At 36.8% G+C, this 25,755-nt stretch overlaps 1 protein-coding gene across 1 annotated transcript; it reads right to left on the bottom strand.

Annotated features, from left to right (window-relative positions):
• Positions 1 to 495: 495 nt before the first annotated feature.
• On the bottom strand, positions 496 to 25,492 carry SEM1 (SEM1 26S proteasome subunit). Its single transcript, XM_086397731.1, has 3 exons — positions 25,312 to 25,492; positions 5,113 to 5,206; positions 496 to 693 (listed from the first exon to the last, which is right to left on the bottom strand). The coding sequence occupies exons 1-3, from the start codon at positions 25,385 to 25,387 to the stop codon at positions 651 to 653; spliced, it is 213 nt and encodes a 70-aa protein (XP_086253857.1). The 5' UTR covers positions 25,388 to 25,492; the 3' UTR covers positions 496 to 650.
• Positions 25,493 to 25,755: the final 263 nt, after the last annotated feature.

The raw sequence follows: 25,755 nt of genomic DNA, 5'->3' as shown, positions 1-25,755 counted from the left end.
AGTCCACTTCCTCAGTTTTGACAGAGACATCATTCTTAGAACTGTGGTCAAACCACTCTGGATGTTAAGTACTAATAATATTTTATCAACTATTAATATTATTAATGGCTCAGAAACTAATTACAGCAATTTAAAATGACTAATATTTTAAAAACACAGGTTATGAAGGGTCACCTTAGAAATGTCAGTAAATGCCTAAGCTTTCAAAATATAGATGAAATTAAAGTTAAATGTAACTTAAAAGAAGTACCTTATAAATAAGACCAACATTTAATCTATGTGGCTTAAGAGAAGTACTGAATTGGCAATCAGATGAATTCTAGCCTCAGAATCACTTAACCTCTTAGAGCCTCAGTTAACATTAAAAAAAAGAATTCATTAAAAAAAAATTCATTACAAGAAAATTTTGCTGTCTATAATAAAGTTCTGAAAAAAGCACAATCAGAAAATTAATGATTACAGTCAAAAGATGAAGACTTCTGAACCAAACCAAAATTAGATCAAAACATTTATTTTTTTGCATTACAAAAACAAAGATAAATCAAAGCAGGTAATGAAATAAACATTTGTAGGTATCCCAGCCTGGGTTCTCTGTTCTAGAATTTAGTAAACAGTTCAGGTGTAGGTTGCTTCAACACTTCTTCTGGATGCTATGAAGTCTCCATCTTATACCCATGTTTCTCTAGTTCAGCTCTATAAAGACAGACAAAAGAACATCATCACTAGGCATTCTTTATGATAAAGAAAAAAGATAATTTTTAAAAATTACACAATTAATAAATAAATGAGCTAACAGCCTGAACATCAATTTAAAATACTACCAAATAGTTTTACTTTAGTCCCTAAGAAGGAAACTGGATGTGTATCAACATAATGACAATAAAACTGCTTTCCCATTAATAAACCTGTGTTTTATATTCCTTATTTCTCTGATAAATGTATTTATGGAAGAAATGTGAGGGAATTAGTGATATTCTCCAAATACTGTATAATTATTCTGTTCATAATAAATATTTAAGCATAAATTTTAAGTATCATTAACCATATGGCTAAGAACACTAGACACTGCTACCAAACTTTCAGAGATTTTTATAATCATACTGTTATTTATACATAAAGAACAAAGAGATTACTTTTCATACTGACATACATATCACCGTAACCAAAAGTTATTAATCAAATTTAAAGGTGTGTGAGAATTATTCTGTTAACTATATGTAGGCAAAATAAATACAGTAATATAAAGTATTAAATAAGACTTCTTTTTTAACTTATTTATTATTAACTGAAGGATAACTGCTTTACAATATTGTGTTAGTTCCTGCCATACATCAATATAAATTGGCCACAGGTATATATATATGTCCCCTTCCTCTTGAACCTCCCTCCCATCTCCCACCCCTCTAGGATGTCACAGAGCCTGGTTTGCGCTGCCCAAGTCATACAGGATTTTCCCACTGGCTATCTATTTTACCTATGGTATATGCTTCCATGCTACTCACTCCATTCGTCCCACCATCTCCTTTCCCTTTCCTAACTTTAAATATGGATAAAAATTTCAAAAACGTGTACTGGCACAAACACTGTTAAAACATACTTTTTACAATTTTAAGTAATTTTTTCAACCTGAAATTTCAGTCCTGCTGATTTGCACTGTATAAACATTTGCAAAAAAAGGTTTTGAGTCGTATAATCAGTTTCAGTTATTTATTTACACTACCATTCCAAGTATCACCAGGAACTGATCTGCCACAATTTAGATTTTATAAAAGTTCACAACAAAATTACATGAGGGCCAATTTATAAAACAATGTACAAATGTTAAGTATGATTAATGTGCACAACTATATCATTATATCTAAGATAAAAAGACATTAGTTCTCAAGCGTAATTTAGCTTAGACACTATCACACAATCTAATGTAAATGCAATGCAAAAATTACACGTTAGGAAAAAAAATACATGGTAGGAATGATATATATTATTCATTTCCCCAAACTCATTTCCTTAAAATTTTTAGGTATTTATAATATAAATACTGACCTAAAGTCCATGAATAATATTAAAGCTAGAGCTTATTCATATGAATCATCTTTGTCTTCTGCTCAGGTATAGAGGATGGTATGGGCTGGTGCTGAAACACTGGATTAGGAGTCAAGAGATCAGCACAAGTTTCTGATTCTATCCCTTCCTTTGCTAAATTTAACTAAAATGTTTCAGTTTTCCCCCATCCCAGGAAATTGAAGATTGTAATGCCTGTCCTTCACATGTTTCCTATTTAAAATGAATGTAATATCTTAAACAATAGCTTCTGCTGCCTTTAAACAAAATCAATGTAGATTATTCATTCTCCCTTATTTTACGACAACAACAACAAAAAAAACACCCAAGATTCAATCTAAGATTTAGGTAGTAAGTCACCAAATTCACTCAGCTTTGTGTGTGTCTTTTCCCTCATGACAGGAGGTAGAGACCAATTATATTTATAAACTCTCTACACATGGACATCACCAGATGGCCAACATCGAAATCAGACTGATTATATTCTTTGCAGCCAAAGATGGAGAAGCTCTATACAGTCAGCAAAAACAAGACAGGGAACTGTCTGTGGCTCAGATCATGAACTCCTTATTGCCAAATTCAGACTGAAACTGAAGAAAGTGGAGACAACCACTAGACCATTCAGGTATGACCTAAATCAAATCCCTTATGACTATACAGTGGAAGTGAGAAATAGATTTAAGGGACTAGATCTGATAGACAGAGTGCCTGATGAACTACAGACAGAGGTTCATGACATTGTACAGGAGACAAGGATCAAGACCATCCCCCAGAAAAAGTAAAAATGTAAAAAAGCAAAAAAGTAAAATGGCTGTCTGAGGAGGCCTTACAAATAGCTGTGAAAAGAAGAGAAGTGAAAAGCAAAGGAGAAAAGGGAAGATATACCCATTTGAATGTAGAGTTCCAAAGAACAGCAAGGAGAGATAAGAAAGACTTCCTCAGCGATCAGTGCAAAGAAACAGAGGAAAACAATGGAATGGGAAGGACTAGAGATCTCTTCAAGACAATTAGAGATACCAAGGGAACATTTCAAACAAAGATGGGCTCAATAACAGACAGAAATGGCATGGACCTGACAGAAGCAGAAGATATTAAGAGGTGACAAGAATACACAGAAGAACTATACAAAAAAGAGCTTCACGACCCAGATAATCACAATGGTGTAATTACTGACCTAGAGCCAGACATCCTGGAATGTGAAGTCAAGTGGGCCTTAGGAAGCATCACGACGAACAAAGCTAGTGAAGGTGATGGAATTCCAGTTGAGCTACTTCAAATCCTAAAAGATGATGCTGTGAAAGTGCTGCACTCAATATGCCAGCAAATTTGGAAAACTCAGCAGTAGCCACAGGACAGGAAAAGGTCAGTTTTCATTCCAATCCCAAAGAAAGGCAATGCCAAAGAATGCTCAAACTACCACACAATTGTAAAGTAATGTCCAAAATTCTCTAAGCCAGGTTTCAGCAATACGTGAACCCTGAACTTCCAGACATTCAAGTAGGTTTTAGAAAAGGCAGAAAAACCAGAGATCAAATTGCCAACATCTGCTGGATCATCAAATAAGCAAGAGAGTTCCAGAAAAATATCTATTTCTGCTTTATTGACTATGCCAAAGCCTTTGACTGTGTGGATCACAAGAAACTATGGAAAATTCTGAGAGAGATGGGAATACCAGACCACCTGACCTGCCTCTTGAGAAATGTGTATGCAAGTCAGGAAGCAACAGTTAGAACTGGACATGGAACAACAGACTGGTTCCAAATAGGAAAAGGAGTACGTCAAGGCTGTATATTGTCACCCTGCTTATTTTACTTATATGCAGAGTACAGCATGAGAAACACTGGACTGGAAGAAGCACAAGCTGGAATCAAGATTGCCGGGAGAAATATCAATAACCTCAGATATGCAGATGATACCACCCTTATGGCAGAAAGTAAAGAAGAACTAAAGAGCCTCTTGATGAAAGTGAAAGAGAGTGAAAAAGTTGGCTTAAAGCTCAACATTCAGAAAACTAAGATCATGGCATCTGGTCCCATCACTTCATGGCAAATACATGGGGAAACAGTGGCTGACTTTATTTTTTTGGGGATCCAAAATCACTGCAGATGGTGACTGCAGCCATGAAATTAAAAGACGCTTGTTCCTTGGAAGGAAAGTTATGACCAACCTACACAGCATATTAAAAAGCAGAGACATTACTTTGCTAACAAAGGTCCGTCTAGTCAAGGCTATGGTTTTTCCTGTGGTCATGTATGGATGTGAGAGTTGGACTATAAAGAAGGCTGAGTGCAGAAGAATTGATGCTTTTGAATTGTGGTGTTGGAGAAGACTCTTGAGAGTCCCCTGGACTGCAAGGAGATCCAACCAGTCCATTCTAAAGGAGATCAGTTCTGGGTGTTCACTGGAAAGACTGATGTTGAAGCTGAAACTTCAATACTTTGGCTACCTGATGAGAAGAGCTGAATCATTTGTAAAGACCCTGATGCTGGGAAAGATTGAGGGCGGGAGGAGAAGGGGACGAGAGAGGATGAGATGGCTGGATGGGATTACTGACTCAATGGACATGAGTCTGAGTGAACTCCAGCAGTCGGTGATGGACAGGGAGGCCTGGAGTGCTGCAATTCATGGGGTCGCAAAGAGTCGGACACGACTGAGCGACTGAACTGAACTGCACATGAATATGAAAAAGTACATTCCCAACACCTCAATCTCCATCCCTGTTTGAGAATCACTAATACATTGGGTCTGAGTACTTCAAGATTCTAATTTCTGCTGAGTTGTTCAATATTGGTAGAAAATTAAAAGTGACAGAATTAAACCCACAAGGATAAAAAAGACAAATATGCTTCTATTTAACTACTTTTATAAAGAGACCAGAAAGAACAAAAGTTCTATGCAATTACCCAAAGAGTTCATGTTTAGAAACACAAGAGATGAAGGCAATGTATCTTACTTTTCATAATTCAGAAATATTTCAAAGGTCAATTGTCATATATTTTACAAATTCCATACTTACAATACTAAGCTATATAAATTTTGAGTTAAACTTACCTTAACTGATTGGAGAAGTCATCCTCTACGTTGTCATCATCCCAATTATCCTCCCAGACATGTGCATCTTCATCTTCATCTAAACCAGCCCAGTCTAAAAAACAGAAACAGATGCTAAGCATTTCTCATACATTATTTCCATAAAGAGAAAAGCTTCAGAAAGCTTGCTACTTAAGAATCTCTCAATTCAAAACATCTAAAACCATATTTATGAGATATAGAAATCTTCCTCTTTACATCTCAATTGATGCTATCTTGTCTTCTCAATTTTTGAATTTGCAGATAATCTAAAATAGTAGTTAATACAAAAAATTCTATTTGCCATGAAAATTTATTATAACTTCAGGAGGATATTTTACTGTTGATTTTTCCTTGGGCTTATTTTTATAAGGTCTATTACACAGTCATTCAAAACACAGCACCAGTAACACTAAAGTAAGTTCAGCAGCAGGAAGAGATCAGCCTGGAATTCAAAACTGCTAAAAAAAAAAAAAGATAACTCAGGGCTTCCCTGGTGGCTCAGTGGTGAGCCAGTGCCCATGAAGGAGACATGAGTTTAATCCCTGGTCTGGGAAGATCCCATATACCACAGAGCAGCTAAACCAGTGTGCCCAAACTATTGAGCCCATGTTCTGGAGCCCAGGAGCTGCATCTACTGAAGCCTGCACACCCTAGCATGTTCCACAGAAGACAATCCACTGCTATGAGGAGCCTGTTCACCATAGCTAGAGAAAAGGGCATGCAATATAGAAGAACTAGCAAAGCCAAAAATAAATAAAAAGATAACTCATACACAAATAGTAAAAAGCAGAATATTTTCTTAAATACGGTTGTAAAATTGTCTTAGAGAATGTCCTTATTAAGATATGCATGCTGAAATATTTAAGAACCAAGTGTCATTTTGTTGTGTTTACTTGCAAATGCTTCTCAAATATATATATACACACACACACACTGCTGCTGCTAAGTCGCTTCAGTCGTGTCCGACTCTGTGCGACCCCATAGACAGAAGCCCACAAGGCTCCCCCATCCCTGGGATTCTCCAGGCAAGAACACTGGAGTGGGGTGCCATTTCCTTCTCCAATGCAGGAAAGTGAAAAGTGAAAGGAAGTCGCTCAGTCATGTCCGACTCTTAGCGACCCCATGGACTGCAGCCCACCAGGCTCCTCCATCCATGGGATTTGCCAGGCAAGAGTACTGGAGTGGGCAAGTGCCATTGCCTTCTCCAATACACACCCACAAATATATATATTACATCATACTTTGATAGAAACAAAGTAAATATGAGAAAATGCTAACTAATGAAATGTGGGTGTTTGCTGACCTTTTTTTGAGGTATAATTGACATATAACAGTAGGTGTTAGCATACATTATTTGATATTTGTATACACTGAGAAATGATCACCACAATGAGTTGAATTAAAATCCATCACCAGCATACACATTTTTTTCCTTGTGACGAGGACTTTTAAGATCTACTCTCCTAGCAACTTTCAAACATGCCACAGGGTATTAGTAACTACAGTCACCATGCTATACATGACATTCTCATGACTTAAATAACTGCAAATGTGTACCTTTTGATCCCTTCACCCATTATACAACCCCTTTTTGTGCCCTCAAAAACTTCTACAGGGTTCAAAGTTTCAAAATCTGAGAAAAACAGCTTTTAAAAAACCAGTCTGGATATCACCTCTGGAAGCCTTCCTAATTCCCTCTCTTCCTTCAGTTATGGTCCCCTCTTTCATGTATATCTCTATCACAACACCTACACACTGTACAATCCTAATTCTCAGTTTATATGTCTATATCCATTCAGAGCATCTGAGCTCCTTAAGAGTAAAAATTTTTATTTATCTCTATACTCTTAGCTACATGATACCTGTTGTGCATATGCTTATGTTGTGAAAGATTCAAAAGAACTAAATCGATCTTGCATATTTTTGTTTGATCCCATCCCCTCCAAAAACAGTAAGCATGTGTCACACTCACTCTTAAATGTGTCCTACTAGGGCTTCCCTGGTGACTCAGATGGTAAAGAATCTGCCTGCATGTGGGAGACCTGGGTTCAATCTCTGGTTAGGAAGATCTCCTGGAGAAGGAAAGGGCAATGAACTCCAGTATTCTTGCCTGGAGAATCCCAGGGACAGAGGAGCCCGGTGGGCTACAGTCCATGGGGCCACAGAGAGTCCGACACGACTTAATAACACTTCAATAGTTCATGAAGGAAATAATCTCTTTTAATTTAACAAAATGGCAGCAATAATAGGGAGGGGGAGAGTAAGTAGATTTTTGAGTTGAAATGAAAAGGACTTAATGAATAATTGTGAGAGTTGAAGGAGAAAGGATAACTAAGATGCCTCCCAAGTTTCTGGTTTGGAAAACCAGGTAAATGGAAGTATTTTCTTCTGTATGTTGACAAATGGCATTTAAAATTTTTTGTTAGGTACATAATATGATAAATATAATACCAATATGAACCATTGCTGAATAGCTTAAAATCTGTATGTGCTTTATAAGAAAAGCCTAACTCATTCCTTTTCTTATTGGTTTTTTTTTAAGATTAAAATGTTCTTAGCTATGTTTCTAATAAGTAACTACTATCATGAATTATTAGTGGTCTTTTTCTGTCCTCCTTACTCTATACTTACCTTCCACTGATGCCCAAAATGACTACCACTATTTACATAAGCAAATATTCAAACATTCAGGTAGGAAGCATATTTTATTAAATTTGGAACTCTAATATCTAGAGTTGAGTACTGGGCACATAGTGTGTTAGCTGCTCAGTCATGTCGGACTCTTTGCTACCGCATGGACTCTAGCCCACCAGGCTCCTCTGTTGATGGGATTCTGCAGGCAAGAACACTAGAGTGGGTTGCCAATCCCTTCTCCAGGGGACCTTCCTGACCCGGGGATTGAACCCAAGTTTCCTGCATTGCAGACAGATTCTTTATCATCTGAGCCACCAAGAAAGCTCAGAGTAGGCACTCAAAAAAATGTTGGATAAATGGAACTACGTTTCTCAAATTCTCTTCCTCTGAGTGGTCAATCTCAGGGCAGTGGGTGGTTCCAGTGGAATCAAGAGTATAAATTTCAAAACAGAAGAGATAATAATATCATGTGTTGTGAATGAGTCATGTAAAATTCTCAACTGTATTTACTGTAAGAATACATGATCATCTCTTTGAGTGCTCCCTGAAGAGAGATCATATGGGAAATTTCTTTACGATATCAGTGCCTAAAAAGATGGAAGTTTCTCTCAAGCATTTTATTTCAGGTTCCTAGTAAGTTTAGGCAAATGTATTGGCAATGGCAATGTGTGTGCTCACTTGTGTTTTAATCACCTATATAGGGTAGTGAATAAGGCATTCATTAGTAAACTTTCAATAATGGAAAATACTGATTTTTATCTGCATAAATATTTTTGCATATTCCAGTAATATTATTATTCTCAAAGAGGAAATATTTTTAATGATCTAAATTCAAATCCTATTACTATTCTCTGAGGTCCTTAACAACAGTAATATTTAAGAGTACTAAATATTAACTACATTTCAAAATTAAGTTGACTGGGCTAGAGATACCCTTACATGTTCTCCTTTCTTACAGAAGTACCTTTCAAATTAAAATTTTTTATTCTGTTTATGAATCCACCTATAGTTTATAGTGAGTACAGATTAAGAAGTTAGAGAAAAGAAAATCACATTTAGGATTTCCTTCAGTCTATGGGAAGAGCGCTCAGAAAGCTAACGCAACCAAATTTGAAAAAAAATAGTGTATTGAGGGACTTCCTGGGAGGTCCAGTGGTTACGACCCTGTGCTTCCACTGTAGAGGGCACAGATTCCATCCTTCGTCAGAGAATGAAGTCCTGGGGCCACACAGTTTGGCCAAAAAAGAAAAGGATATCTATTTCCAAGGTTAAAGATTAAAAAATAACATTTCTTAACATTCATAAACAAGCAAACTGACTTAGTTAAGTCAAGAGTTAATCGTTAGGTACAGGGATAAAAGAGTACTGTTATTCTCATATTGTCATTGCAATCAATAAACTGTTTACTCTCTAAATTCTTATATACAAATTTTCTTTTTATTCTTCTAAGAGCAAAGAAATCTCAGAAAGAAGGGAGCTGTTTTAAGGCAAAAAATAAAGAAATTGCAGCATTACGTATACAACAGGAACATTAAGATAGTATGGGTTGCAGCCTGAATCAAATTTTAAATTAAAAAGGAGCTCAAAGAGTAGATATATTTCTCTAAAACTAAATCACCAAAAGTCAACCTCATGATTTTATCTTTTAATTAAAATTCAATAAGGGACTTCAAATCACAGAAATTCAAATTCTTGAATGTTGAACTTATAATGGAAAAATGCAATCCATTATCTCTTTTATCACAAACCTAGACAAGTGTGTTAAAAAGCAAAGACATCACTTTGCCAACAAAGGTCCATCTAGTCAAGGCTTTGGTCTTTCCAGGAGTCATGTATGGATATGAGATCTGGACCATAAAGAAGGCAGACCGCTGAAGTATTGATGCTTTTGAACTGTGGTGCTGGAGAAGACTCTTGAGAGTCCCTTGGACTGCAAGGAGTTCAAACCAGTCATTCCTAAAGAAATCAACCCTGAATATTCATTGGAAGGACTGATGCTGAAGCTCCAATAATTTGGCCACCTGATGTGAAGAACTGACTCACTGGAAAAGACCCTGATGCTGGGAAAGATTAAAGGCAGGAGGAGAAGGGGACTACAGAGGATGAGATGGCTGGATGGAATCACTGACTCGATGGACATCAGGTTGAGCCACCTCCAGGAGTTGGTGATGGACAGGGAAGCCTGGCATGCTGCAGTCCATGGGGTCATGAAGAGTCATACATGACTTGGCAACTAAAAAACACCAAAATCCCTTTTATAGCAAGTGAATAACAACTATAAAATGTTATTCATCCTCATCCCCTCCAGTCTTCCTATAACCTATAGCTCTGAGCTATCTAATAGTACTAATAGACAGCTTAGGATTTTTTGTTTCTTGATTTAATTTCACTAACACCTTCCAGTATAAAAAATCCATACAAAATCATTTTATTAAATCAATGTAGCAAAATTTGGCTTTATACCTCAAATTTTTATAAAATGACTGAAGATTATTTAAAATTGCAGAATTTTGGAAACAGAGAAAGCCTTAGAGATCACTATATAGCATACCGCTCTTTGGAAACCACCACCATTACTACTACCAAAAAAAAAAACAAAAAGAGAGAGAGAAAGAGACTATTTTACAAGAAAATATTCACTAACTTTTTTCTAACATTATTTCATGACCTCAAATTCCAGATTTTAAACATATTTGAGTTAAGCCTAGAAATAGGAATTGTTAAAAGAAGCATCTATTTTACTAATATTTTAAAGAATCTTTATAAAGATATCTAATAGAGTTTAATGCTCCAAAAAATAAGTTGAGTATATTATGATTTGATTAATTTGATACATAAATACATTAATTAGAATATAATACATGATCTTGAGTAAAAGAGATGACATAGGCTCAAGTCACAACTGATCTTTAAGGTTCTAAGACACCAAACCTCACATCTGCCTGAACCACTTCTAACTAACCAGTTTCCTAAAATTTTAAGAAAATGATTATATATCAAAAGATTCAGGTCAGAAATATAACAAGAACATTTATTTCACATTTCTCTCTTAATCTTGTAAGTTTACCCTTTCGAGAACAATTAAAATACAGGGCCCACAGGAACTTTTAATCTAATTATGATTTGATTTAAAGTGTTGATTTCAGGGAATTCCCTGAAAGTCCAGTGGTTAGGACTCCATGCTTTCATTGCCAAAGGCTGGGTTCAATCCCTGGTTGGGGAACTAGGATTCCACAAGCTGTGAGGTGTGGCCAAAAAAATAAATAAAAAATAAAACACTGATTTTAATATTGTTATTACTTGTGTCACTAAATTATCTTCAAGATGGCTTTAATTCTTTTAACCTTAAGAGATTTAAAAAAACTGTTAATTTGTACTTTATTGCTTCAGATAAGAAGCAATCTAGAATAAGAAACATAAAAGATTCAATAACTTATTTTGTAGGAGGTCCAATTCTTAACTCTTTCACATACTAATAATATGGGAAATATTAGTTTGAACACTATCTTTTTTGGGGGGAGGGCGTCACTGCAGCATGCAGGAATCTGTTTCCTGACCAGGGATCAAATCAACACTCTCTGCAGTGGAAGCGTGGAGTCTAAAATACTGGACTGCCAGGGAAGTCCCTGAACAGTGTCTTTTTAAAAATTTTAAGACTAGCACAATTTTCACTTTATCAAGTTGAATTCTGATGATTATTTAGCATAAGAGTCACACATCTCTTTCTCTGTTAACAACTCTTTCATTTAACTTTAATGGCAAGAAAAGGAAAAGAAAGTAGAAATAAAGTCCCAAGAAAAAGAAACTGGCTCACAAATGGAGAAAAAACAGTATTGCGATCAAGATTTTAGGTAGAACACACACACACACAAAGACTCATGACAATAGCTCTATATTTCTTAGGTATTATTATATAGTACTTTATAATTATGTCTGACACTAGGGAGCATACAAAAACAAATCAGAATCTATAAACTATTTTAAACGAAAACTGTAAATAAAGATTTTCTTTATTATCTAGGAATGTACTGAATGAACTATATTACATAAAAAGTTTAAATAGGGTATAATATCCCCAAATTTATTTCCAACTCTTTTAAGTCCTCCATACAATACATGTCACAATATATATAAACTACAATATATGTAAATACAACTAAATGAGTATGCAACATGAAAACGTGATTGATTAATCTCTGAATTTGGCAGACTTCTCTTGCAAAAAATCTCTGAACTGTGTTTACTTTTCCATTATAACACTGCATTGATAACCACGCAATCTTAATTACTTTTAAAGCATTAAACTCACAAATACTTTTTTTTTAAAAAAGGGCAAAATAATAAAAATCAAGGGTATCTGATTTATGTCTAATGCCCTCCTTCAATACACAGATGACTATAAAGTACACACTGTATCTTCAACACTAAATGCACTGCCAAGGTTGTGATTAATCATTTAAATAACCACAGCTGTGTTTACTTCAGTGTGCAGACCTCCAGATGTGTACTGGTAAAAAAAATTACCATATTTTAAGAAGTCAGAATTGGAAATAACCAATAACAGATGCCTAATACATAAGTTTCTAGCAATCCTTAATTATTTGAGACTTTGCCCCAAATTTGGCTTTGTTCACAGTTGCCAGTGAGAATTATATCTTTGACTAGCTTTAAATTTCAAAAATCAGAGTTATCAAAGATCCCAATACTTCATCTAAGTATTACCTTGACATTTAAGTGTGAAAAAGTTTTTCTCTCAATGTTTTTAAAAGTATTTACTCTCCCCACTCTCCAACATACATTCTGAAATTTCTTGAAAGTATGAAGTATATCACTTGGGAGAAAAGTAAAGAGGAAATTCTATTTATACCAAATAGGGTTGCAAATGTTCTATTTTACAGCGATTTTCAGGAGCATCAAACTCTCATCATTCCTTAACAGTAAAACTACTCTGAATATAAACAAACTAATCTCCAACAAAGTTCCTTCAAATAAAAAATGTGCATGTATATACAGAACATTACAAGAAGAAAAATATAAAAGAAACAAAGGAAAGTTCAAAAAAGTTTTAAATTGTACATTCACCACCATAGGTGAGACAGCAATAGTTGCAAATAGCATCATTACAGTCATAAATATGATAATAAAGCCACACTATATCTAGTCATTCTGAGATAAATTTATACATGTTCCTGCTTAAGTTGCATAAAACATATCACACTTTTTTTTAATAAAATTTCATTTCTGTAGGTTATCATGGTACAAAAACATCTCCATACCCAGTAGCTAGGAAATCACCGCCAGCATAGCACCATTGTACTATATCTAAATTTTCTCCAACAAGGATCAAAAATTTCAGTGGAGAACTTCAGAGCAAACAACAAAGTCTTAAACGATGTTGCTACCAGACTACTGGTGAGTTTTCAGTTGTTTGTGGTTCAGAATCTGAAACAGAGGCCCAAGATAACTTACATCAGATCAGATCAGTCACTCAGCCGTGTCCGACTCTTTGCGACCCCATGAATTGCAGCATGCCAGGCCTCCCTGTCCATCACCAACTCCCGGAGTTCACTCAGACTCATGTCCATCAAGTCAATGATGCCATCCAGCCATCTCATCCTCTGTCGTCCCCTTCTCCTCCTGCCCCCAATCCCTCCCAGCATCAGGGTCTTTTCCAATGAGTCAACTCTTGGCATGAGGTGGCCAAAGTACTGGAGTTTCAGCTTTAGCATCATTCCTTCCAAAGAAATCCCAGGGCTGATCTCCTTGCAGTCCAAGGGACTCTCAAGAGTCTTCTCCAACACCACAGTTCAAAAGCATCAATTCTTCGGCGCTCAGCCTTCTTCACAGTCCAACTCTCACATCCATACATGACCACAGGAAAAACCATAGCCTTGACTAGATGAACCTTTGTTGGCAAAATAATGTCTCTGCTTTTGAATATGCTATCTAGGTTGGTCATAACTTTTCTTCCAAGGAGTAAGCGTCTTTTAATTTCATGGCTGCAGTCACCATCTGCAGTGATTTTGGAGCCCAGAAAAATAAAGTCTGACACTGTTTGCACTGTTTCTCCATCTATTTCCCATGAAGTGGTGGGACCAGATGCCATAATCTTCGTTTTCTGAATGTTGAGCTTTAAGCCAACTTTTTCACTCTCCTCTTTCACTTTCATCAAGAGGCTTTTGAGTTCCTCTTCACTTTCTGCCATAAGGGTGGTGTCATCTGCATATCTGAGGTTATTGATATTTCTCCCAGCAATCTCGATTCCAGTTTGTGTTTCTTCCAGTCCAGCGTTTCTCATGATGTACTCTGCATATAAGTTAAATAAACAGGGTGACAATATACAGCCTTGATGAACTCCTTTTCCTATTTGGAACCAGTCTGTTGTTCCATGTCCAGTTCTAACTGTTGCTTCCTGACCTGCATACAAATTTCTCAAGAGGCAGATCAGGTGGTCTGGTATTCCCATCTCTTTCAGAATTTTCCACAGTTTCTTGTGATCCACACAGTCAAAGGCTTTGGCATAGTCAATAAAGCAGAAATAGATGCTTTTCTGGAACTCTCTTGCTTTTTCTATGATCCAGCGGATGTTTGCAATTTGATCTCTGGTTCCTCTGCCTTTTCTAAAACCAGCTTGAACATCAGGAAGTTCACGGTTCACATATTGCTGAAGCCTGGCTTGGAGAATTTTGAGCATTAGTTTACTAGCATGTAAGATGAGTGCAATTGTCTGGTAGTTTGAGCATTCTTTGGCATTGCCTTTCTTTGTAATTTTTCTTACATTTTTTTAAAAAGGAAGTTCAAACATAATTCCTTTCATCACTAATTAAACATACCTGGCTTAAAACTCAACATTCAAAAAACTAAGATCATGGCATCTAGTCCCATCACTTCATGGCAAATACATGGGGAAAAAATGAAAACAGTGACAGACTATTTTCTTGGGCTCCAAAATGATTGTGGACTGTGACTGCAGTCATGAAATTAAAAGACACTTGCTCCTTGGAAGAAAAGCTATAACAAACCTAGACAGTATATTAAAAAGCAGAGACATCACTTTGCCAAGAATGGTACATACAGTCAAAGCTATGGTTTTTCCAGTAGTCATGTACGGATGTGTGAATTAGACCATAAAGAAGGCTAAGTACCGAAGAACTGATGCTTTTGAATTATGGAGCTCCAGAAGACTCTTGAGGGTCCCTCAGAGCAAGGAGTTCAAGTCAGTCAATCCTAAAAGAAATCAACCCTGAACATTCATTGGAAGGACTGTTGCTGAAGTTCCAATACTTTGGCCACCTGATGTGAAGAGCCAACTCACTGGAAAAAGACCCTGATGCTGGGCAAGATTGAGGGCAGGAAGAGAAGCGGGCAACAGAGGATGAGAAGGTTGGATGGCATCACCAACTCAATGGATGTGAGTTTGAGCAAACACTGGGACGGGGAAGCCTGGTGTGCTGCAGTTCATGAGATCACAAAGAGTCAGACATAACTTAGCAACTGAACAACAACAATATATGTTGTGTGTGTGTGTGTGTGTGTGTATCAGATTCCACTACAAACACACTGACTTTGATCCTTTGTTGATTAGTGCTTTAGTTCTCTTGAATTCTATAAAATTCCCCAAAGCCATTAACTATTCTTATCTTTTCCACCATCGGTCTTTCCACTAGTCATGGAAGTGTAAAATCACAATCCCTGATTTTTCCTATTCCCACACTCTGTATCAAACTAGTTGCCGAAGCTTCCTTGCTATTTCTGAATCATTCTTTCCTAATAACAACCTACTACAGGCCCTTAGTCCTAACTAAGCTATTTGAACAATTTGCTAATTAGCTTCCCTGACTCTTTCTTTCTATCCTTTCAAATTAATTCTGCTGGGTTAATTTTTCCTAAACTGCCTATTGCCTAAGGAAACTTACACATATCAAACAAACAATCCCCCCCCTTCTCATCTACCTAAGGATCAGGTCCAAACTGGTCATGTGGCTTAAAGCTTTCCACGATTAGGCCCCAAACTACCTGTGTGTGCAACTATTTCACAGTCAAATAAAACACACGTACACACTGATTTTATACCTCCAAGTATGTACTCCTCTTTTTTTCTGGAAATCCCTTTCCTACATTTCTACATTTTGAAAGCTCTGTTCAAATGTTACTGCCTCACATGGTACACAACTGGAAATAATTTCCCTTCTTTTAAACTGCTGCTGCACTTTACTATCAACGGCTTAATCCCACACCACCAGTAATTGCCCTTCCACTGGTAGGAAACCAAGCAAAATCTTACCCAGAAACCCAACAGATAAACACAGTCAAAAGCAAAGGTGTTCTGGTTTAATTGGAGGTAGGGAGAGAAAGGCTTGGAGCCCTCCCCAAAGGATAAGCACCTGCAAAATACTAAAAAGCGCAAGCCTGGCATGAAAACTTACTGATCCGTATCTCCACTGACATTTATATCACTAAATTCAAAGGCAAATATCTACCTGAAGAGTCAAATTTGACTCAATGCAGCTTCTAGTTAACTTTGTCCTTGGTTAAGTTATTTTGCTGAACCCCAATTATAAAACTGTCATTAGGCTGCTATGAGGATTACACAAGACTATTTAAAGCACTTTGTACTGATAAATGGCAGCTAGAATCATTCTCATTCTGCACCTTTCAGTGCCAGATTTATAGGAAACACTCTACAAACATATATCCAATTAGTAAGTTATTTATTACATGCTAACCACTGCAAGGAAACTTAAGGGGTGATTGAGGTAAAAGAGAGAAAATGGGTCCAGAATAAAGATAATACTATTTCTACCAAGCATTACATCAATAATAGAACAGAAAATTGGAAAAAAAAAAAAGTATTTGGTGAATTTTTAATACTACAGAAGAGTATAAGTATAGTTTTTGAAACTTCTATTTTTCCCTCATTTTCACTGTTCATCACATCTTTCAATGGATTATGCTTAAAAACATTACTACGTAACGCTGAACACTATTTAAATCACAACTGCTTAATACTTCTTCATTCCACTAAGTTAAATAAATAAGCAAATAGTTTTTCCAAGTAGTTTTACTGTTTAATATCCTGAGTCACACCTCTCACAAAGCTCTGGCAAGCACCAGTATCTTGATTTGGGGTTTTTTCATTCCACTGTATTTCTTTATATCTCCTGTACACATTCTTAAAACAATGTATGCCAGTATATATCTTCATATTTTATGTAAATAACCAACTATTTTTAAAGTACTTTTGGAAAAACTTTTGACAATGTTTTTTAATTTGTAAGTTTTTAATACTAAAAAATAATCAAATAACCCACAAACTCAACAAGCTTAATTTTGGATACATCTAAAATTACAAAATATTTATCAAAAATGGTTCAAATTAAATAAATACCAAACATGCAAAAATCCAAATCCTTAAGATTAGGAGGGAGAAAAAAAGGGGGGGACTAATGTTCACTGAATACCAACTGTGTGCCAAATTCTATGCTGTACATAAAATATATCATTCTTATGGACTGAATGCTTGTGTCAAACCCTGAAATTTATAAGTTGAAGCCCTAATCACTCTCATTGTGATGGTATTTGGAGATGGGGACTTTAGAAGGTAATGAGGGTAGTATGAAATCATGAAAGTAGAGTCCTCATAATGAAATTAGTGTTATTAGAAGAGAATCCAGAGAGCTCTCTCTCTATCCTGTAAGGATATGGTAGGAAGGCAACAATCTGCAAGCCAGGATGAGAACCCTCGCCAGGTACTGAACAGGTATTGAACTTAATCTTGGACCTCTCACAATCCAAATTGAAGGAAAATTAATTATTATTAAGTCACTCAAGCTACGGTATTTTGTTATGGCAGCTCAAACAGACTAACACAATCAAATAATCCTTACATGTCTCTAATTATTATCCACAAATTATATGAAGGAACTGAGGATTAAGAAGGTAACAATTCAAGAAAAAATGCAATAGTTAATGTCACTCAAAGAAATAAATCCAAATCAAAATGATGCAATTCCATTTTCATCCCTCAGGTTTGTAAAGACTAAAATGTTTAATATGGAGTGTAGGGAACCTTCTGAGGGAAAAGGTGAACTATAGTTGGAGAAGGAAATGGCAATCCACTCCAGTCTTCTTGCCTGGAGAATCGCATGGACAGAGGAACCTGGTGGGCTACAGTCCATGGGGCTTTGCAAAGAGTCGGAAACGACTGAGCACCTAAACACTTGTAAATGGCAATTTGAGACTATGTCAAAATTCAAAAGGTATCTGGTTCTGAATAAGGTGTCAGAGCCCAAGCAGAGCCAGGAGTGCATTCCTGTGGAGGGGCAGTGTTGTGTGGTTGCTGTGTCATAGCCAAGACAGAGTGAAGAAACCATCTAAGACTAGAGGAAGGAGAGGTGACAGTGGCCTGGCATACAATGTTAAAGCCCAAGTGAGATAACAAGGGGATTTGTGGGGTGGAGAGGGCAACAAACATTGGTTAGGAAGGATAATCACCCAATAGACAATTATTTATGATAACAGGAGCCAGGTTTCTCACTATTGGGGAAGAAAGTCACAAATGTGGAAAGGGAATAAACTAGAATGAGCTCTATGGTGTTGAACTGTAAACTAGAGATATCTATCTGAACTTCTGGTTTAATATAAGCACATACATAAATAGATGTAAAAGAATACACACACACACAAAGACACACACACACACACACTTGTGTATTTCCTAGCTCCTTCCATTGAGAGTGTCTCAAAAGTCATTAGCACAACTGGAGGTTAAGACCTTGCCATCCAAGTATTCTCCACCAAAACGAATGCAGCTTAAAGGAATGGCTGATTCCAGGACTGGAACAGGAAAAGATAAGATTAGCTTGAAATAATTTGTTGTATCAGAATGTTATGAAATGCACAAAGAATGATGATGACATCAAAAGGTCACAGAAGACAGCTTGCTGGGATTTCTGATGTTCAAATTTGGGACAACCTAAAGATCAAAATAAATAATAGCCACAAATTATAACCAACTGAATGAGAATCCATGAATCTGTACTGATACAAATATACAAACGAATAAACTCAAAGTCTGATAATGAGTGGAAAACTATATTTACATAGGTTCAAAGTCCCTCTTGGTAAAATACCTATTAATTACAAAGGGAAAATGTGTAATCTAACAATGGAAAAGAATCACAGATGCTAATTTAATAAAGAGATTATCAACAATGGAATAAATGAGTGTTAATTTATTCCATTGTTAATAGTTGGAATGATAGTTGGAATAACTATCCAACTATCCTAAGAATTTATCTTACAAATAAGAACAAAAGCAAAGATATAAGGATATTCACCTCAATATATTCTGTAACAGAAAAAACAAAGCATAAAAACAAGCAAACAAAAAACCTAAAACTACCTAGGTATCAATAAATACTTACAGAATATTTAATGTGCATACAATGAACTAGTAGAACACAACTGATAACTATCATGTTGGATAGTTATTCCAACTATTCCGTGTTAGTTGGAATAACTATCATGTTCCACCTGACAGGATGCAGTGGAAACACAACATCACTACTATGATACTCCTACCAAGGTACAGAACCTCAATCTACTCATATAGAAATATGAGCCAATCCTAAGTTGAGAAACATACTATAACTTGCCTGTAATCTTCAAAAGCATCAAAATCATAAAAGTCAAACAGAGACACCTGCTGTAGACTGAAGAGGACAAGAGGTACACAGAAGAGACAACTGAATGTAATCCATGATTTTAATCAAAATATTACTGTAACAACTGGATAAATCTGAAAGGTACCTGTGGATTAGATGATAGTTATACATCTGTGTGTTAATTTCCAATTTTGTATATTGTATTGAGGTTATGTCTTTGTAGGACATACACATTAAAATATGTAGAGGTGATGAACATCAGGTTGGCAACTTACTCTCAAGTAGCTGGGGTGGGGGGAGTTGTTTGTATTATACTTTCAATTATTCTGTAAGTTTGTAATTTTTTAAAATAAAAATTATATTTCAAAATTAAAAATGAATTTTGAGTTGATCTGACAACTTCTAAGAATTTATCTTACAAGAACAAAAGCAAAAATATAAGAATATTTACTTCAATATATTCTGTAACAGAAAAAAACAAAGCATAAAAACAAGCAAACAAAAAAACCTAAAACCACTAGATATCAATATTTATAGATTATTTAATGTGCATACAATGGACTAGTAGAACACAACTATTAAAAAGCATGAGATAGATGTTTATATTAATGTGACACATGTCCAAGATATAAACGTAAAAGCAAGTAGAAAAACAGTATATAAAATACTGTCCTTTGTGAGGAAATATACACACACACACACATATCTCATATATAAACTCTAGAAGGATATTAAAAGAACTGTTTAACTGGTTATACTGAAGCATGGGAATTGTTTTTGGGGAAAGCAGGAGCAACAGTGCTTTCACTTTTAAATTTATACCTTTTTTAGGTTTAACTTTTAAATAAACAGCTACTTATACAATCATCCTATATATTCTGCTGCAAAAATATTTTAAAGAATTTAAGTAACTACTACAAGTTGACACCTTGAAAGTTGATGAATGGTGGATTCTGAACCTAAGTCTGATCCTAGATTCCATCTTGGGGCTCAAAAACTTTCTTCTTGCATATGATTACCATGAACAGAAATCACATATGGACTTTAGCATGTATTGTATTTATTTTTAAAATATATATATAAGACTGAGGCACGGCCCGCTCTTTTTAGTATTATTATTTGGCTGCGCCGGATCTTGGTTGTGGCATGCAGGATCTTTAGTTGCAGCACTGGGAACTCGGTTGTGGCATGCAGGATCTAGTTTCTTGACCAGTGATGGAACCCGCACCCCCTGCACTGGGAGCTCAGTCTTAGCCACTAGACCACCAGGGAAGTCCCTCACTATTATTTATCTTTTTTCTTAAAAGATTTTAGTTAACATAATTCTACGTTTCTTGCTACTACCATGCAATTAATTTAAACGTGATTTAATTTATGTGTCCATTACACCAAAGCCCTTCTGGTTCTAAGTAAACTGACTAGTATAGTATCTGGCATGGGATTAGCTGTATCTACTTGCAACATTTAAGATTTTAAGGAACCTTCTTGTTGAGAATTTAGCTCAGTTGGTATCCAATGTTCACATAAATATTTCTCAGTGACATTTTTCATAGGACAACTCCTCCTTGAGCAGGACTGGTCTATGCATAGCAGGCATTTAAAATCCTTGATCTTTATCCACTATATGCTAACAGTTATTTTACTTTCTCACTAGACAAGTGAATGTGATATCCAAAAATACTCCCCTGGTTAAGAACCACACTATAAGATATCCTACTTTGTTAGGCACAGGCCAAAGTGCCTCAGTTATTCCACAATGCTAATACTAGCATTAGGGAACCATCAGACGCACGTTCAATCCCTGGGTTGGGAAGATCCCCTGAAGGCGGAAATGGCAATCCACTCCAGTATTCTTGCCTGGCAAATCCCATGGACAGAGGAGCCTGGCGGGCTACAGTCCACAGGGTCGCACAGAGGCAGACACTACTGAATCGATTTAGCACACAGTCTGCTTCAGCTAGCACAGCAGTTCCACTGACTTATAGAAAAGTTACAGACTACTAAGTGTAACAGTATTTTCTTGTAAACATCATTGCTTCTGAAGGCAAAATCAGGTTCATTTTAAATATTCTTTTCCCTCAAAAAAGGGGGGGAACCTCTCAATTCTGGCACAGGAAGAAGCGAATAAAAGAACTTAAAGGCCCACTTGCTCTTCCCATTTTTATTCACACCACTTCTGTTAGAGAAATGAGATTAATGAAAATATTTTAATAGCTTTTATGTCTGATTTGCAATGTTTAAAATTTCAAATATATTACAGAGTAGTTCGATTTTAGGTGCCACCCTGCTACTACTAACCTAGCTATAAGATCTTGACAAATGCTAGCTTCTCTTGACTTTAAGTTGCTTTCCAGTTCTAAAATTCTAACCATTCCAAGCCTCCAAAACTATTAAGATCATTCTCAAAATGTGGAAAGTCTTCCAATAAAATAAAGCCTATACTCAAGCAGTTTAAATAGTCAAGAAGCTGCAGAACTCACAAAGATTCTAAACATGATTTTTAACAGTTCCTGTTTATGACCAGATTACATATCCACCATTAGAATCGTGAGGACTAACAATGTAATACAGATCCACAGTTTTAAAGTTTAAAATAGTCCGGAGAGTAAACCCTTGTGTGTCCCTTCATTTGTAGATATTTTCTCATCTGTAATCTTTTTGTTTAGTTTATGGTTTCCTTTGCTGCAGAAGCTTTTCAGTTTAATTAGATCTCATTTGATTATTTTTATTTTCATTCTAAATTATAAAAAGGAGCATTGGTTCCCTCGCACCTTCAGAAAATCACATGTTACACCTCACCCTGAAGAGCACCTATTCAGAAGAAACAAAGAAGTCTCCATGAAAACACCTTATTTTAGTTTCCTTTCTAAAACAGAAATTCCCTTTCCTTATGATTGAATTGACACCCTACCAAACACATTCTTATCCAGAATGAGATGAAGCAACAACACCCTCAAAAGACCTACAATCCTTTAGTCAAACCAAAGATACACAATTTCAGTAATGGCTTTCATGAAATGGGCTCTTAACTGAAAGCTACCCTAGATAATGGACATCATCCACTTTCTGGAGCATAGAACCCAACAGGCTATTGAAAGTAAGACCTCCTATAAACCAAACAGATGATTATAGGCAATTTTAAGCATTATCTGCTAGCAAGTTTATCAATGGCATATTTACCATAAAAACAATCACAAGGAAAAGAATCTCCAAAGAAGGGAAAAGACTTGAAAAGTAATTCAGGGCGCTAGTAGCTGATCTGAAAACTGAAATACTGAAAGATTCAAAACGGGCCAGTTTCAAAGTAGTGCTTTGAACAGTACATCTCTGACTTTACCTGTTTGAAATATAAGCTGGAGAAAAAACAAAAATCTGAACGTGCAAAGGCATTTCAAATGTTATTTCTCAATCTCAACAGAAAGTTTCCTGAATGAATTAAGTTCTACATATTCAAACCTAAAGATGATAAATTTTCTGTTAGGTGACCAATAAATGGTGAGTTACTAATGCTAACAAACCAGTCTATTGTGAGAGAGAAAACCAGTCTGTTTGGAGGGAAAAAAATTCTTTGCTTTTCCTTTTAACTTTAATAAGATTTTTTTTAACATATGTAACTACCAATATTTTGGATAAATTGATGCTCACAACATAAACTTAGTACAAGAATAACATATTCTGCAAAAACTGATCAAAGTTGCTGAAACATCATATGTATCATCAGGTACACAATTACCTTTGAAAAAGTGAAAGTGAAGTCGTGCCTGACTCTCTGCAACCCCATGGACTGTAGCCTACCAGGCTCCTCTGTCCACGGAATTTTCCAGGCAAGAGTACTAGAGTGGTTTGCCATTTCCTTCTCCAGGGAATCTTCCCCACTCAGGCATCAAACCCAGGTCTCCCACATTGTAGGCAGATGCTTTACCATCTGAGCCACCATACTTTTTAAGCAGTCAATTCTCAAGTACTAAACATAGGTTCATTCATTCAACAAGCATTTACTGACCATCTACCATGTCCCAGGCACTTTGCTAAACGTTAGGGATTTAGGCTGAACTTTGCTTGGGTTGGGGACTCAAAGACCTTTCAGATGCCGACGACCGCTTAATGACACATTTTTACAATCTCTGAGCCTCAGTTTCCTTAGAGTTGTGAAAATTAGAGTATAAAATGTAGATAAAGTGCCTAATATTGTATCTTGTATCTGATAAACAATGAATAAATGCTGCTGCTACTGCTAAGTCACTTCAGTCGTGTCCGACTCTGTGCGACCCCATAGACGGCAGCCCGCCAGGCTCCCCCGTCCCTGGGATTCTCCAGGCAAGAACACTGGAGTGGGTTGCCATTTCCTTCTCCAATGCATGAAAGTGAAAAGTGAAAGGGAAGTCGCTCAGTCGTGTCCGACTCTTAGGGACCCCATGGACTGCAGCCCACCAGGCTCCTCTGTCCATGGGATTTTCCAGGCAAGAGTACTGGAGTGGGGTGCCATTGCCTTCTCTGGAATAAATGCTAACTATATCAAATATTAAGTTTGAGTTATAAGCAGATACTAATCTCAATAAGCCAATTTTCTACTAGGCAGCTGACAGTTAAGGATTATGAACCAACCTGAAAGTGAGATCAAGAAAATATGTCTGGACAGATAAATCCACTACCAAAACAAAACACAATACAAAATGAATCCCAGAACTGAAAATAAATGTACTTTTGAGTTAGTTTATGAGTTTGTGTAGTATGTGCTCTAATGTCGTCTTCCACTAAACAGAATACACTATAAATTAAAATAACAAATGCTACAGCTATGTGGTTTTAGGCACAGTAGTACAACTTGGGAAGATTTTGGTGACGCAATAACTGTTTAACAGATTTGTTCAACATCAACCCCAATTCTCTACCACTTTCAGAAAAGCCACTCCTGTCATTAGGAGACAAATATTTACCCTATGCATAACAATTAGTCCATAAAACCCAATTAATTTTGGAAATCTAACTGGCAACAACGATCTAACAAACAGAAGCAATACGGCTAAAGAGTTAAAGAGTGCTAGTGTCAACTGAACCACCTGTCCATTTTTTCGAGCCAGTTATGCAACACTGGGCACGTTTCTTAACTTTTCTAAGCTTCTGTTTGTTTATCTGAAAAATGTTAATGCCAGTTACTACTTACTAGACTTGTGAAAATGAATCAAGTTAATACAAGCAAAACACTCAAGACAAGCAACCACTCAATCACTGTTACCTATTTGCTATTACCTACAATGAGATAACTAAAGTTCCTCTTGGCAACCAAGAAGCTAACAAAAATGCAGACGTCTTAGGATTTTATAAATCCTAAAACTTTAAGTGATCAAAAATGAATGAGGAACAAGAGAAAGGCAATAACGGGTATTAAGCATCGACACCTAATCCTCCCATTCTACTCAACAGGCTTCATGTGTGAAATCCTGAAAGTAAGCAGCACTGGTCTAACTAGGAACAATTTAACTCTGGAAGGGTTCAAGGCAAAGGAAGACTGCTAAAACAAATAACAACAGTAACGACAACAATAAATAAAGGGAAAAGAGATTATGCAGATACGAACTAGGTGGCGGGTAACCGAGCTGAAGCGTAATAGGACACACCACCCCGGATTTGGGCTGGGGAACCACCGTGGCTCCTCCCAGTGAGGAAACAGAACATTCAGCCTCACTGCTGAGGTGAATCCCACCGTGACACTCCGCCCCGAAGCCAGCCGTGAAGGGTCGAGCGAGCAGAGAGCCTCGAGTCCCAACAGCACGGTCCTCACTTCCCACCGGCGCCCCCCGGCCGGGCCCTTCTACTCGCACCGCCTCCACTCGGAGGCCTGAGTCACGGTCCACGAGGCCCAGGGGCCGCGGCCTACCTTCCGCAGGGAACTCCTCGAACTCGTCGTCCTCCTCCAGGAGACCCAAGTCTACCGGCTGTTTTTTCTCTGACATCGTGACCCCAGGAGCCCTAAAGCTCTCAGGCCAGTAAGAAAGTTCGAGCCCTCGTTCTTCCTCACCGCAGCGACCTCCGCCGTTGCTGACTCTACCATAGAGATACGGGAGAAGAGCAACCGGGTAGCGCAAGGAATGCTGGGATACTGGAGGTCCGCCCAGCGCTTCCTGCGGGTTTAGCAGTTATTCAGAGTTAGAAAGATGGATTGTTTTGTGCCTTTACTATTTTACCCGGACTCCCTGACTTGACAAATTGAGAAACAGGGTAGGTTTCCCTGACTGGAAAAGACTCATAATGTGTGGAAAAAATAAACACCATTACTTGGTGTAGGCTGAGGGATGAAGTATCGGCTAAAGTTCGTCAAAGG

The sequence above is a fragment of the Bos grunniens genome, chromosome 4 (genome assembly GCF_055505025.1).
Source record: "Bos grunniens cultivar Pamir isolate PY7600 chromosome 4, Bosgru_T2T1.0, whole genome shotgun sequence".
Classification (NCBI taxonomy): domain Eukaryota; kingdom Metazoa; phylum Chordata; class Mammalia; order Artiodactyla; family Bovidae; genus Bos; species Bos grunniens.
Note: the sequence above shows the minus strand (reverse complement) of the source record. Positions and strands in the feature narration are given on the sequence as shown.

Bases quoted from the DNA above. Each gene is read 5' to 3' on its own strand.
- SEM1 (XM_086397731.1), bottom strand. From the start codon at position 25,387: ATGTCAGAGAAAAAACAGCCGGTAGACTTGGGTCTCCTGGAGGAGGAC. The intron at 5,207-25,311 runs GTAGGCCGCGGC...TCTGTTTTTTAG, and splicing joins CGAGGAGTTCCCTGCGGAAG to ACTGGGCTGGTTTAGATGAA. The intron at 694-5,112 runs GTAAGTTTAACT...CTGTCTTTATAG, and splicing joins GACTTCTCCAATCAGTTAAG to AGCTGAACTAGAGAAACATG.